The sequence below is a fragment of the Labrus bergylta genome, chromosome 10, assembly GCF_963930695.1.
Source record: "Labrus bergylta chromosome 10, fLabBer1.1, whole genome shotgun sequence".
Lineage (NCBI taxonomy): Eukaryota > Metazoa > Chordata > Actinopteri > Labriformes > Labridae > Labrus > Labrus bergylta.
Window position 1 is genome coordinate 15,467,348 of NC_089204.1, and position 15,421 is coordinate 15,482,768.

Below are 15,421 nucleotides of genomic sequence, written 5' to 3' on the forward strand. Positions count from 1 at the left end.
GTAATTACTACCTGTTTATGCTGCATTCTCTCTGTGTTCGACAGAATAATGCAGAGGAGCTGCGCGCAGAGCGTCTGCGCAGAGCGACAGAGAGGCTGCGTAGCCCGGTAGTCTTCAACAAGGATTCTGCAGTCAGGAAAACACAACTCAAGTCCTTCAGCCAGTATGTGGAGACTCGACCAGGTGATGGACAGTTCAACACACACACACACACACACACACACACACACACACACACACACACACACACACAGACACACACACACACACACACACACACACAGACACACACACACAATGCATGTGCATTATTTACCCAGGGAGGGTATGTTTGCACTACTTGACTTGCATGAATGCTATTCACACCTGAGAACAGGTTACAGGAAGGACATGCACAACCCTTTAAACTAGCAGGGGCATTACTAAAAAATTGTCACAATTGTTTTTTTCATCAGGTCTAAACACATAAACAATTCAAATTTGTGTTCAAAGTTGTGAAAGTCCTGACCTCTTAACTCATATTTGTCATATTAATACTTTTTTTTAGATGATGTGAAAAGTTCATCATTCACTGTAGGAACTGGATCTGACACTTTTTTGCCTTTTTAACATCAGAATATCCAGCTTTTTTATTTAAAGTTGTTAAAGTATGATAATAAAACTGCCAAAAAGTCTAATGATGACAATTCTTTATTAATTTGTTTGTTCTCGAAGGGTTCTTCTGCTGTAAGCATGCTCAACCACAATAACATGTCCTGTTAGATCAACAACACGACTAAAGTATATCTCTGAACTTCTACATGCATCTCACGGTGAATGTACTTTTTCCATTTTAAACTCTTTCTGGCGTCACTCCACCAGAGGTGAAGAGACAAAAGTCTGTCCCTGAGGATCTGAGGAGGGCCGAGGAGGATGGAGGTTCGCCTACAGAGCTTGATATCCGCCGACCGTTTGAAGAGGAGGTTTGTTTGGTTTTCTTTGCCATACGTAACTTATAAGTGGATACTTTTCTCCAAAGAATGACATCAATGAAATTTAAAAAAAAAAAAAGGTAAATCCGTTCAATGAGAGGACTTCTATATTTAAAAAAGGAAATGGGGGGGGGGGGGGGTAGGATGTTGTGTCACTGAAATGTTCCTGTTATTCTGCTTTCTGTTAGTCTGTTCTGTATTGTCTTTGATAAATCTATCACTGAGCTCTTCGCTTTGCACCGTCTATGCTTAAATTTCCCTCCTCCTTTTCACCTTGTCCCCCTCTCATCCTCTCCACACACACACACATTCTTGCACTTACTGCCCCTCTCTACTGTCCTCTCTTCTCCACACAGACATCAAGTATTGATCTAATAGACTGCCATTTTAATTATTACAATGGTAGATATCTAGAGGTGTGCATGTATCTGCAAAGAAGCTGTGTGCCTACGTGTCCTTCAAGTGTATACACACACACAATCACTCTCACACACACACACACACACACACACACACTTCTCAGCCTGTGTTTGAACTTTAGCGTACAGAGACTGTGTCTACAAGTAGGCTGTAATTTTAGCTAGTGTGTATTTAAGTTTGCATGCCTCTGTAGACCACAAGGTGAATCTCTCTTCGCAAGCAAAGTCTCCTACCCTCGACCCTGCACCCTCCACCCCAGTCTCATGCACGCACACACACTCACGCACACACAAACACCCTCCTCCCAGTGCCTGGGCCCCAGGGTTAATGGGTGTTCAACCTTTCCATTATCCCGATCAGCCAAGAATTACCTGCTGAATGATGTTTGCATTAATATAATATATATGGTAATTTCCCTCCTCTTAATTACGGCTGGGCCGAGCGCGGCAAGGGGAGTGGGCTGATCATGTGTAAAATTGATTTGCCAAGGAAAAATATGGTGATAGAGCGAGAGCGCGCAAGAAGAAGAGGAGGAGGGAGGGAGGGCTGTTGGGAATCGACGCTTGCACACACACACACACACGCACACACTTCCAGAAATCACACACGCACAGAGCCACAGAGTACATGATAAAGTGCTGGCCTGGGTGGAATAAAAAAAATAAAAAAAACTTTCTCCTGCTCACTAGTTCCCCTTCCCATTAAGAAAAATGAAGTGCATCAGCAATAAATGGAGATATTTTTCGGATGCAGCCTCAGTAGTGAATTTGAATAAACATTTCCCTCACTCAGAGCATTTTCTCTAGAGAATAGCAAGCAGCCAGGAGACAGAGGTGAAGAGGGGTCAGAAATGGAGTGTGTAACCACTGCATTTGGTCGTAGAGTGATGTGTGTGTGTGTGTGTCTGAGTATGTATAGGCGTTTGTGTGTATGAGACTTATCTGAAAGGGCAAAGTGTATGTGTGGGTAATGGGAGACTTTTAACCTGCAGGTAGGCAAGGACTATTCTGCAAAAATAACTATTTCAGATTTAAAACAACTTGTTATATAATGTGTTCATGTTTAGGAAAGAATTCTTTAAATCCCTTTTTTCTCTCTACCACTAACCCCTTAATATTCAAGACAGGAAGCATTTTAAGACTATGTACCTGCCACATCATGGATTTCCACTTTTGAAAAGTTAGTATTTAAAGATGAAAGGCCAACACTCAGTGAGAGATGACTATTTGGTGAAGTCACCATAAATATTATCATTGATTGTAGATTGAGCTTTGGCTGTCAACTGCATGAGATAGAACTGGACTGTGTATTTAGGATCAAAGTGCTATTAGGGATGTGAATGATTTATTGATTAATCAGCGCAGTGGTGTTAACTGCTCACGGCACGTTGAGCTAGCATGCTCAGAGCCTGTGATGCTGGAGAGGTATTTTGTCATAGCCCAGTTACTGTGAGAATTTCAAATAGTAGGAGGCCCAATATTTGTTCAAGGTAAAAAAAAAAAAAAAAAAAACACACACATTTCAACTTACATATTGTGAAGCTGTGGAGATTTCTCATTCAGTCAAAGTAATTGCAGTTAAGTCTTTTTTTTTTTCTTTTTTTTTTAACTCTCAATATAAAGGCATGAACACAACTCTTGTTTGTAAACCAGTTTTATTTAAGCACATTTTCTCCTTGGTTTAGACATTTGCAGGCGACACTACAGCCCTTCTCATTTATAGCTAATAGGTTGACTGAAAGTTCTCTACCTGTTTGGTCTCATAACATAAAACACCATTCAGCAAATCCTACAAGTTACACTGTTTCTGTGCACATGTTTTTTTGGATTTGGTTTGACTCTTTTTTTGAGCAGACATTTTCTGCATGTGTCAATCTTATTTGTGATTGCGATATATCGAGGTTACTTCAGTCTGGATGTAGTCGGAAATGTTGTATTTTTTTATTTGACCAATTAATATACAAGAATATTTGCTACAAATGTGTAACTTTTATCTTGATAGTTCGGTGTGAATTAGGATTTCCTTTCACATGTCTTCTCACTAGGTTTCTAAAGCTCTTAAAGCTCTTTTTACTACAGTAGGGAGTAGTTTTGATGTTGTAAGAGAGAAATTCAGAAATGAGCCCCTAAAAACAAGAAGCAGCACCAGTTCGTCATTAACTGCAGTGTAATCTCTTATTTTGAACTACACATGCTCTTTATTGTATGTATGGATATTTAGTAGACACTGCCCATACATTCTTGCATTCCTCATTTCTTTGCTTTATATCTTCTCTTGTCATTTCTTTTGTTACCTTTTTGTTTCATTCCACGTGTGTTTATCTCCATCCTTATTGTCTCATCCCTCTAGCCTTTTTTCTCTGTCTCTGTTTAATGCTATATTGCACCACTTTTCCTTTTCTCTCATAACAATTCTCTCTCTTTTTCTTTCTTTCCCACTCTCACTCCCTCTCTCCCTCTCTCCCTCTCTCTCTCTCTGGTTGACAGAAGGCGTTCAAAGACACCAGTCAGTATGTGGTTGGGGAACTGTCTGCACTGGAGAGCGAGCAGAGGCACATAGACGCCCGAGCAGCTCGCGTGGAGAAGAGGCTGCGCTATCTCATGGACACAGGTACCCCAAGCCCAATTACACTGGAAAAACTGTTTTGGCAAATTGAGCGTACGCACGCACATACACACGCATGTACACCCTGGGAGTTTGTGTGTGTGTGTGTGTTTGTGTGAGAGAGAATCTTTGAAGCCCCCGCTCCCTCCCTCTCGGTTGAATGTTGCACGACGGAGCGCTGGGTGGATATGAAAGGAGGGGATGGGGGGGGGGGGGGGGGAGGAGGAGGTGGAGAAGGAGGAGGGAAAGGGTGGATGGGGAGGGAGTGTGTCTCGGGGATGGGAGAAGAAGGGAGACCTCTCTGGGCTGGGGTGATAAGGGAGCCCTTCATGGGGGAAACGATAACTGGGTGCGATAGCGGAGCCCCAGCCGAAGTCTCCTCTGCAGCCGTTTGCCAGCCGCGGCCCAAGCCAGCCAGCCAGCCTGCACACTATTGAACAGTGCGCTCAGCCATGCACGGCTACACACATACACCCTCCTTTCCCTAGTACATATCTGGCCTTCATTGATATGCTGTATAAGGAAAGACGAGGGTGAGTTAAAGGGAGGAGAGAGGGAGAGGAAAAGAAATGTAAAAAAAAAAAAAAAAAAAAAAGGGACGGGGCAACACAACAAGAGCACTGACACAGTTCACAAATCCACAACAGACACACACAAATGCTTACACACCCGAGCATACAAAGTGCAATCTGGTTAGGCGTATGGAGCCAGATTCAGAAGGTTTTTATTTAAGATTTGGCCAGGGGTAGAGCCTTGTTAAGACATGAGACAGTGTGGCGAGCCAAAAGAGCGGCCTTGGCTGCGTTAAGTCCCTAACTGAAATTGGAGAATAGCATCTCATTTGTGATACTAAACCATCCTACCACTCATCCAAGAATGCTGCTGGGGGGGGGAAACGATTCCAGTACGTGTAAAATCTGTGTGTGCAAATGTCCTGAAAGTGTGACTACAGTATTTCCTGTTGTAATTTAGTAGCAGCTCTCTTGCTTTTTGTGATATTTCAGTATCTACCTTGGTGGATTTAGCTCCCAAAATCCTAAATAAAGGCGACACAGGAAGGATAGAAGAGGAGGTTTTTAGAAAAGCAAACTGGGGTGGTGGGATTTGCGCTCCCCATCCCCATCCCATTTGGGTTCTGATATCGAGACTATCTCCACTCCGTTTGTTGTATTTGCTTTCCTCCTTTTCTTGCGCCTCCCTCCCTGCCTCTGTGCCCTCTTCCCCTGTCGGAGCGCGTGCCATTGTGTCAATCTGAAGGGCTGTTTTTTCCTTCTTCTTCTTCACCCACTGATAAACCGGCCGTTAGCCAGCAAGACGCCAGGTTATTTACTTCCAAACACCTTCAGCCATAAAGATTTCTCTTTATATAGTTATATATATATATATATATACCTATATACCTGCAGTCCCCTCCAGAAAAATATGATTCACTAGAAAACGGAAGAGGGTGACAACAGGCAAGACGAGGACAAAATAATAAAAGGATATCAGGGAGAGAAATTCACCTTGGTAGCTTTTCACCCCTTTATAAAATCAGTGGGGAATGATATCGAGAAAATGTGATTTACACAAGTCAACACTGAAAAATGGAGGATGTAGTACAAAATATGTGTGATATGATGGGTTTTCTATCCTATAAATCTCCTACATTTTTTAATGTCACACATTTGGTCAGTGTTGCACCTTGTATACTCATCAGAAGGGACAAAACATGTTTCAGTTACCTTTTTTCAACCTCAGTATTTTAACTATAAGAAAATCCATGCTAAACTTTGATCAATATTCCGGCTCATTGGAAAATGAAAACGAATGCATTCTGAAATTGGCACTGATTCCACACTGGCATTGCCCAGCAGCACGGGAATAAAAAGTTAGCCTCACAAACCTTTCTCACTTCCGAAAAGTGCATTTCTGTTTCCATATCTCATTTTGCAGCACTTATCCCAGAGACTCATCCAATAGGTTATGGATTGTACCTTTAGGCCGAGGTCTGGAGGCATCAGAGTGAGATGTGCAAGTGACAGGTCGTAACTAAAGTAACCTTTATCACCTCGGCTACTGAGGTCACCTTTCTATAGGCTGTCATAGATGATAGATATTTTTCCCCAGCCCCAGAGAGTTTGATTGAAGCTGAGGCTGATTGGCTGTAAGCAAAACATCTGGTATTGATCAGTCACATCTGGCTGGAGTCTGTACTTTACCAGAAGACATAGCCAGAAATTACCACCAGCTACCGTTAAATGTTTATATGTTTGACTCTGCTGGCAAATGTCCAGAGGTCTTCGTACATGCCCCAAGTAAGAGGTAAAAGTTAAGGACTTTCCTCGAATCATAATGAGATCTTTCCTTGGCTGCTAAAAAAAAGTTACGTTTGAGTCTTCCTATCATGATGAATTTAAAGAAATGATCCCGATTAAAATTGAACACCAATATGCCAGCATGCAGTTGGATCTTTTTGTACAGCTCACAGACTGAATCATTGCAATTGTGTCTCTGCCCAAAGTAAACCAAGACTTAAACTCCACTACTCCGCATGTACATTTGAAAAAGCTCCTAATGCGTTTAAATACAGGCACATAAGAAGTGTTGTGCTTTGCTACCTGCAAATCATCACAGATGCTACGTATATATGAAAACTTTATCACCTGTTCAGTTAGATAGTTTTCAAATCTCAGTAGAAAAGTAAATGTGTTTTTTCTCGAACTTTTTATGATCATGTTCTCTGTCTGGATGAAAAGTTAAGTTACCTGAGCATGCAGACTTCTCTTTAATTACACTCTGCTTCAAAAAATCAGCACACAGTTCTGCAAACATTTACACATGGGAACGGTTCCACAGCATCCTTTTGAAAACACAGAGCAATGTCTCACACAATCTGCTGTCAGAATCAGAATCAGAAATACTTTATTAATCCCAGAGGGAAATTTGTTCATTACAGTTGCTCTAAAACACAATATAGCAGCAGAAATAAAGTTATATACAGTCAGATTTTAACCAAATAGTATTTGGGCAGTATGATTTTTCGTTTATTTTAATCCAAACTTCAGAATGTTTTTATGAACTTCCAAACATGGCATTTACCTGTCTAGGAACAAGAGATGGAAATTAGTTGGTAGCACAATCTAGTTAACAAACAAAAAAACTTATTTCTGAGATTATTCTAATTTATAGATAGTTACTAATGCAGATAAATTGAATAAATCAAACCTAACATGAGGCAGCATTGAGAGTGCAGGCCTTTTAAGAGGAAAGCTTGGGTGGAAGAAAGGAAATCAGCTCTTTTGAGCTATTTTAATTGAGCCGCCGTTCAGATGTGATCACAACAAAAGATTAGATAACAAGAAGTTGAAAGTTTGTGAATTAAGAGGAGCATGGCTCAGCATTCAGACATAGAGGTGAAGTGGGCAGAAAGTTTAAGATGCGTTTTACGTGTTAGGAGATTCAAAGAACTGTAAAATAAAGTACTTGTTAGTGGTTAGTGGCAGTAGTTTAGAACCCTTTGTATTCTAAAGGATTGTGTATCTCCAAATTTACATCAGAGCATCTTTTTAATACTTGTAGTTATACCCACAGGTTTATGCACTTTGTTCATAGTCAGAGAGAAGACTTGTGAAGCAGGTTAGGAGTCACAGCGGTGCATATGATCATATGATTCAGTCCTCTTACGTAGGTCTGGGTGAGCTCAGTGTGCAGTGATGCTGTGGTTGCTCACCACGCTGCAGGACTGATGGGCAGATGTGAACAGACAGACCAACTGACCCATGACTGATTGTTCATCTCTCTGCTCCAGTAGCAGAAAGCCTGGGAAGATCCACTGTGCTCTGCTGCTCCTCAATATTCCCTGCTTTGATATCACATGCTTTTGCTTTGTGATTCTGTCAACCTCTTTTTATCGTTTATTCTCCAAGCAGAGTTTGTCATTCTACTCATGGGTGCATGTTTAAATGTTTACCCACAAAGAATAGTTTTTATGTAGCTTAATTTCAAATTCTTCATCTTTCAAGTAACTTATCCTCATACTTTTTTAAACGTTTGATTTCTTTCTTTTTCTCTTAATTTGATTTCATCTCGCTTTGTCTGTTTCTCTTATGCTTCCTCCTTCCATCCTCTCTGCTTCTCTGCATCACTTCTTATTTGCGCCGTTCCTTTTATCCCTCCAAATCTTTATTTTTGCCTTCTGTCTCTCACCCGGCTCTCTCCCTCTTTTTTTTTTCCACACATCTCCTCTCCTCCCCCCTCCCTCTCCCTCTCCCCTGGTTTGGGCACAATGCAGCATTTTCTATTACGCGGCGGCCCTCCCCAGATGAATCCCAAGTAATTGGGGTGGTTAATTTATTTACTCAGAGGCAGTTCACAGCACATTAAATAATAGAGATAATTGAACAAGAATTGTCAAGTGTCTTCTGATATCAGACACATTACAGGAGGGAGTGTGCATAAAACTCCATTTCTATGCCCCCATTGTTTATGGTAATTAAGTACACAGATTTATTCCTTGGTTGCCTTCCAAGCTTATGGCAGGCGCCATTGTTGTCTTCTATTAATATGTAATCAGTAAATAGTTTAATTTTCTAATCTGCGGTTAGAGAATTCACTTTCTAACAACTCTTAATTACTGCTGGGCTCTAATGAGTCTCACCATGCCGACGCAGCCAGCCAATCAGAGGCCAGTCCCAGGCCGGGGGGGAATTTGAATTCCTTTGGCACCCCCCCTCGACTAATGAACTTGTTATTCTTGCACCACTGGGAGCACTGTCCTTCACATATGCAACATTAGGAGAATGTTCACCTCCTGCAACAGACCAAATATTTGTATCTGAGTTTATTGATTATATAAGAACAACAGAAGCTCTGCTATCCTTCCACGTTATCATTTTTGACTAGAATATTATTTCACTGGTGCCTTTCCTCTTTAGGCTCATATAAAACTTGTGTAGGTATCATGTTAACGTTTGGCTAAATGTCCAACAGAGTAACAAATGGAATATCTTAAACTTTTGACGGCATCATTCAAATTGGTTTTATCACCAGGTTGATTTGTATTAGAATTAATATCCAATTCATCCTTTGTGTGTTTCTATTTCTTCCCATTCATATGATGCCTCTGACCTTGGCATTGTTAGTTTTCTAAAGGTATTGTTAGACCGAAAAAAAATATCACACAGTAGTTATTGAAAATCCAGCTTTGGGAAGAAGCATTCAAATGCGTCATGTAGTCTTGGTAGAAAATCCCCTGGCCTCTGTTTGAATATATCTCAACCACCCCCTACCTGGCCCCTGCACCTATTTACACACACCTCCCATTTCCAATAGCTGTATAACCTGCAACAATGGACGCAATTATCCAAATAATGGCACTTAGCCGCACCGTAAAGCCGCCTCTCACCTACTGAGCATTTGATAAGAGATAAACAAGCAGAGAGAGGAGAGAATGAGTTTTGGCTTCCCCAGATTAACATATGTTTAAAAATTGCACTTGACGCCGATAAGATTGACACTGGGTTTTTATGGCGTGCGCTCTTTTAATCTGCCTTTGTGTCTGCGAGGCGACGAGATGAGAATGGCACAAGGAGGGATCCAGCAAGAGCTTAATGTACTTTACACATGCAGCCTATCCCCCTCAGTATCTGAGAAAAGAGACAGACTGGACTGTCAATGCCTCCATCTAGAAAGGGCTGCTGGGATTGTGTGGAGGATTGTGAGGCTTTAATGTCAACCTGTGGCTCCAAATCACAGCAAACTAATGTCTGCTGGAATATTTTATTTCATCTAATTGTACTATTATCAGGGAGTATGTGATTTAAGACCATTACTTTGCTATATTTGAAACTGCACCCGAAAAAAAGAACCTTTATGCAGACTTTGTGAACATCTAGTATGTTAAAGTGTGTGTACTGACGCATGCAAGAAATATTACTTTCATAGGTGAAATGTCTGAAATGATGTTGAATACTTGATTCTTTTCAAGCCATATTCCAGGCTGATGGCGTTTGTTCCCTCCAGGATCCTTCATCGTTGTCAGAGTGCATGTGTAAACGTTCATATTTCCCTGACTCCACCACCAAGTGAGCCGGCCTCTCACTCCTTTTCCCATGCCTGTCGTCCTAATCCAGCATTGTGGTAGCATCAGTTTATAGTATGACTAAAGATTTAAGCTGAGCTACGTGAGTGGCATAGGGACTCACACACACACACACACACACACACACACACACACACACACACACACACACACACACACACACACACACACACACACACACATCAAGCACTGCCTTGTCTTGTTGCAGCAACACAAACAGCGTGTGCAGCTTTAAGTATATTATCGGGGCCAGTTCTTTCACAAACGTATTGCTGAAGAAGCTTAACATTAATTATTGTAACTTTGGGCAGATTACATCCATGCCCGCCTTGTAAGCGCAGACAGACTCATCTTGACCTCCTACACGAGAGCTTGAAGACACAAGAATGGCATTTTACCAACTTTAATGGGATAACCAGTCTAATCTTTCAGAAGTGACAGAAGAAAAAGGGTTTAGACTATAATACCCTCCTCAGTTCACAGGCTGAAAGATGGAGGGAGAGTGGTTTTGTTTTTTTAATAGTTCAAATAAATGTACACATTGTTTTCTGTAGGTGCCACATTTTACAACTGCTCAAGTTCCTCTTCTGTGTTTTGATCTAGTAACTTTAAACCTCCAACATCACACTCCCTCTGAATCTGTCAAAAAAAAAAAAGTTAGGTTTGAGGATTACCACAGGCTATGCTGAAGGCTTTTCCTCTGTGTGAATTTAGATTGTTGAGCACAGAGATTGAGACTATTGTTTATCCATGATCACACAGCCAATTCATAAGCTAAGCCCATGGCACCTGAGATAGACACAGCCAAGAGAAGATGTGCTCGTTTTCAAAGCCTTTGGTCATTTTCTTGTTGTTGTTGTCAGAGATACAAAAAGAGCACTCACTTTCAATCGCATTGTTTTGTATCAGGGCCGCAGTGGAATGTGTTTGTGGTCATCTTGAATTCACTTCAGGAACAAATGTACCGTTCTTTCCCTATGGGGGAGAAAATAAATCTAGGGATCACTCCTTTAAAACCCATTGCCTTTTTCTTGCCTTTGAGGGGACAAAACAAAGGATTTGAGTTTTTTGTTTTGTGTGAAATTGTGTGTGTGACTCAAGGTTCAACTGGGTCAGAACACAGATTAACCCCCCCCTCCACACACACACACACACACACACACACACACACACACACACACACACACACACACACACACACACACACACACACACACACACACACACACACACACACACCCGTTCCCGCTCCCGCGCATACCCTTAATCTCCTCGCCCATTTGAATGTTTGAGCAGCAAAACAATTTAATTAGTGAACTTTGAAGGACTCTGCACAAATGACCAATGCTGAGCTCCTGCCTCCCCTGCGCTTTCTGTCTTCCCTGTCCCCCCTCCTCAGTCCAGCACAGTGACACCACCCTCACTCCCAGATGTGCAGAGCTACTCCCCCCACCCTCCTCCTTTTCTCCAGCACGGTGTCAGCCTTTCATACATTCTTTAACAGTGGGGATGAAAGAGGGATTTTTAGGAAGATTAGGGAACGGGATCCTCTAGGCATTGTCTGAGAATCTTCAGATAAAACGAGCTGGGTGGATGGAGTCAACGGGTGGGGATGAGTTTTTCTTTTTTGTTTTGTTTTTTCGGGAGAGGGTGTAGCCGTTTCAGAAGTTGTGGATGAATAATGGTAGAAGATCTTCATTTCTCTGTTTAATATTATTTCCCCTTGATGCTATTTTTCTGTTATTATTTCACTTTTCCTCTAAATTAGTTAAACTTGCTCTGATTGGTTCAGGCACATCTCCTTACCTCTGCCTGCCAGCGATAGGGACGATTAACATTTTCAGCAGAGGGGGTTAGTGGGGGGGGGGGGGGTTGTTGGAAAGAATTGGGAGGTGGACAATGGATGCTTATGATAATCTGCTCTTTATTGGAGCATCCCGCCAATGCTTTCATCAGCCGCCTCTCTGCCTGAGACACCATGCAGCAGGCGGGCCAGCAAACTATTCTGCAGGCTGCCAAACACATCGTCATGTACACATACACAAGCACTGAATACACAAGTCACACTGAATCTGTTTCATACACACACTCACAGACTGCACATTCAGCTACACTTAAACTGAACTATTTGATAGTTGATGTTTTTTTTTTTTTAATCAATGTTACGGTTGCAAAGTGAATATGTCCATTTTATTCGACCTCACTGCTCCACATCTAACGACATTTTTACCCTCAACTTTCTTTCTTCTGTGTCTGAGGGAGTTAAAACAATAATGAAATAGCTACAATGTAGCTCAGATTCAACAGGCATATTTATTAACTTATTTATTTAATGTGTATGATAATTATTCAGTTAACAAACTCTGGCCCATAATTGAATTTCAACCATGCAGTCAATTAATCAACTCTTTCTTATGGTAACGTCTGTGGTGGCACTCGACAATGCAGGTTAATGACAGAGGTTTGGCCAGTAATTACACCATTCACTTGCTAACACAGCTGCTCGCCATGCTACCGTTGTCATCACCCCCCATACACACTCCTCCCCATTTCCCATTGTAATGAGCACTCCAGGCTACAAATACCAACAGCTGTCTTTCCCAATGCATTTCCATTTAAATATCTATTTAAACAGTAATTTAGCATTTGTGTATTGAATCAAGACTTGAGCCAGTGGCTGTATCAGCCTGCTGTTGGTGTAATGTAATGCGACTTCAAACTGAAAAGTATGTGTTTGGGGGGTTTATTTGACACATTTACTAACACATTAGGGTTTATGTAAATCAGGGAGTTTATTAAACAAACCCGGACGGATTTATTTTCTGCTTCACCTCTGAAGGTGTGTTGGCTTTTTCGCCACAAATTAAAATATTTAGTTGATTAAGTGAAGTACAGGGTGATGATTTAGCCATTGACCAGAAGCATGAGAAAGTGGAGACACAGAAGGAGCAAAGATGAAGAAGTAAATGTTTTGTAACGGAGAGAGAGAGAAGAGGGAGTGACAAGTGAATCATAGCAAAGAGGTGTGTGAAGGATGACTAATGTTGTTAGCAGAGCCATTACTGGTCCACAGATTAATTCATCAAGCAAATTCATCACTGCTCGCCTCCCTCTGCCTCTTGTCTCAAGGCGTGTAATATGACACCCCTCAAATTTGTTCTAACATCCACCCCAGGGGGGGTCCAGCCCCCCCCCACCCCACTCCCCACCCCGCCACCACCATCCCTCACACACGCACACACCCCTCCCTCTCTTTGCTAATGGAGCAGGCGGAGCCACTTATGTTAAAAAGATTGCAGCTGTCAGCGGGTTGGGAGGGGGTCCTCTGCTTGGGGTTATCACTGCTTTCTCTCACATTCCCCTCTTTTTTTCATTCAGAAATGTCTTCATCATTTATTCATAAATATAATCTGCATGGAAGTGGCTTGACCTGCTAAACAATACTAAGCTACAGCTGATTTAGTTTCAGTTTATAAACTAGACACCAGTTTGATGCCAAGCAGGTTTCACAACCCATGGAATTTGTGTTGGTATTTTGTTGCGTAAAGTTCACAATAAAAATACAGAGTTAATTAATAAGTGCTTCAAAAAACAGTTACGGTGAATAAGAAATAGAAATCACATCAACAAAGTGTATCATGTGTCTGTTTTAAAAGAAGTGACACAGAGGATAGACTGCATAAAGTCATTTAAACACGACATGCAGAATCTGAAGAACTATACATCAAATGAAGAATTTGAAGCACCTAACTTCAAATCATGAAATATCTTAGAGCAGGCATCAAAAGTTAATTCATTCTTTCCTATGTGCTTGACATTTATCAGTTATCTTTGATAAGAAAAAAAAATAGGTCTTTATTATACAAAGGCCTTCTCTTGCAGCGTGTATTCCCCTACAGGATGGTAAATGACTCATGGCTCATATCAGGAAACCTACAAATGTATTCTGACGTTTGTGTTAAGCTGTCCCAATTAACACCCTCAACAGGTACTGAGGTTTACATTAGCACTAAATCAACTCGTGTTTCTCCGCCCCTCTTAAGCTCCCCAAATGGTTCACACCACAGTGTGTGTGTAAACACATACTCAGGGAGCTAAACCACCTGGCTTAACCTTAGCTTAGCCCCACCGAGCCCTGGCTTATCTGCACATTTCAACAGTGATTCCACAACAGTGCTTTTAGCTCTGTAGCTGCATGTGGCAGAGAGGAAGGCCTCTGTGTTTAGTGTGGTTTTATAAAGATGTGTGTTGATCGTAGAAGCAGCCACATTCTGGAAATATAGAAAAGCTCACTTTATTATTTTCAGACTGAAATCAATGAAAATCAATCTTGGTCGCTGTCCCCAACTGTTCTTGATTTCAGGTTGGACTAATAATAATTATTCACACAAATTACCACATAAATAACTGTCTTAATATTAAGAATGTGTCTTTATTATTATAAACAGACCAGAGTAGATGTAGGAGAGTTTGATTGTTCCTGTAGTGAATTATTTTGAGAAATATTATCTCGGCTTGTGTTCATTAAGAGAAGTTTATAACTTTCATTAAATATATGTTGCTTGAAAGTCATGGTGTTTCTCCTGGTCTTTGCTCAAGACTGAATTAACCAAGAAAGAGCAAATATGTTATACGATACATTTCTGTTAAGTAAAATTTATCAGGACTAGTTTAATCATTTTAAAAGCTTTTAACTTCTGTTAAAAACAAAAAAGGTCTCACATTTCATCGTAGAATTAAAGATATGTGTTGTCTGAGCACCCTTCAGCTAAATGGCATTGTAGACCCCCCTCTCATGTTTCTACAGCTAGCTGTACTGATTATGTAAAAGAAAAAAAGGCCCTGACTCCCTCTCATGCAGAGCAGTCAGAGGGGAAAACGAACCCAGGGCCTAACAAATACATGAAGGTTTGGTTTAACTAAATCCCACAGATAATGGCCACTGTGTCAAAGACTAAAGATAGCGGGAGGGGTGGTGGTGGTGGTGGAGTTGGTGGCGGCAGTAGATGGAGGGGGGGATTACTCCGGCGTTTTGCATCAGTTGCTTTCTGCTGGGTGGCCCTGCTTGTCAAAAAAAAGACGGGAGAGACTGAGGGAAAGAGAAGGAGAGAAAAGCATTTAACGTGGCACATTGAGAAGAAGAGAGCTCTTAATGCCATCAAAGCAAAGGGAGAAATCAGCCATTAATTTATTCTGGCCCTCACACACACAGACACACACACACACATGCAGGCAGGCACACAAGTACACACACATCCACAAAACATGTACACCCCTTCTGTTGTTTCCTCCAAATGTTGATAATTTCAGTAACATCTGGTCCACGCCAGTTTTGGAAGCCCAC

At 41.4% G+C, this 15,421-nt stretch overlaps 1 protein-coding gene across 1 annotated transcript in view; it reads left to right on the top strand.

Moving 5' to 3' along the window:
- Positions 1–15,421, top strand: part of ehbp1 (EH domain binding protein 1) — a 148,424-nt gene that overhangs the window by 109,687 nt on the left and 23,316 nt on the right. The window contains exons 19-21 of the mRNA XM_065959780.1: positions 45–183; positions 862–962; positions 3,878–4,001. Of these exons, the coding sequence (XP_065815852.1) occupies positions 45–183; positions 862–962; positions 3,878–4,001 (364 nt within the window). The remainder of the gene's footprint in view (positions 1–44; positions 184–861; positions 963–3,877; positions 4,002–15,421) is intronic.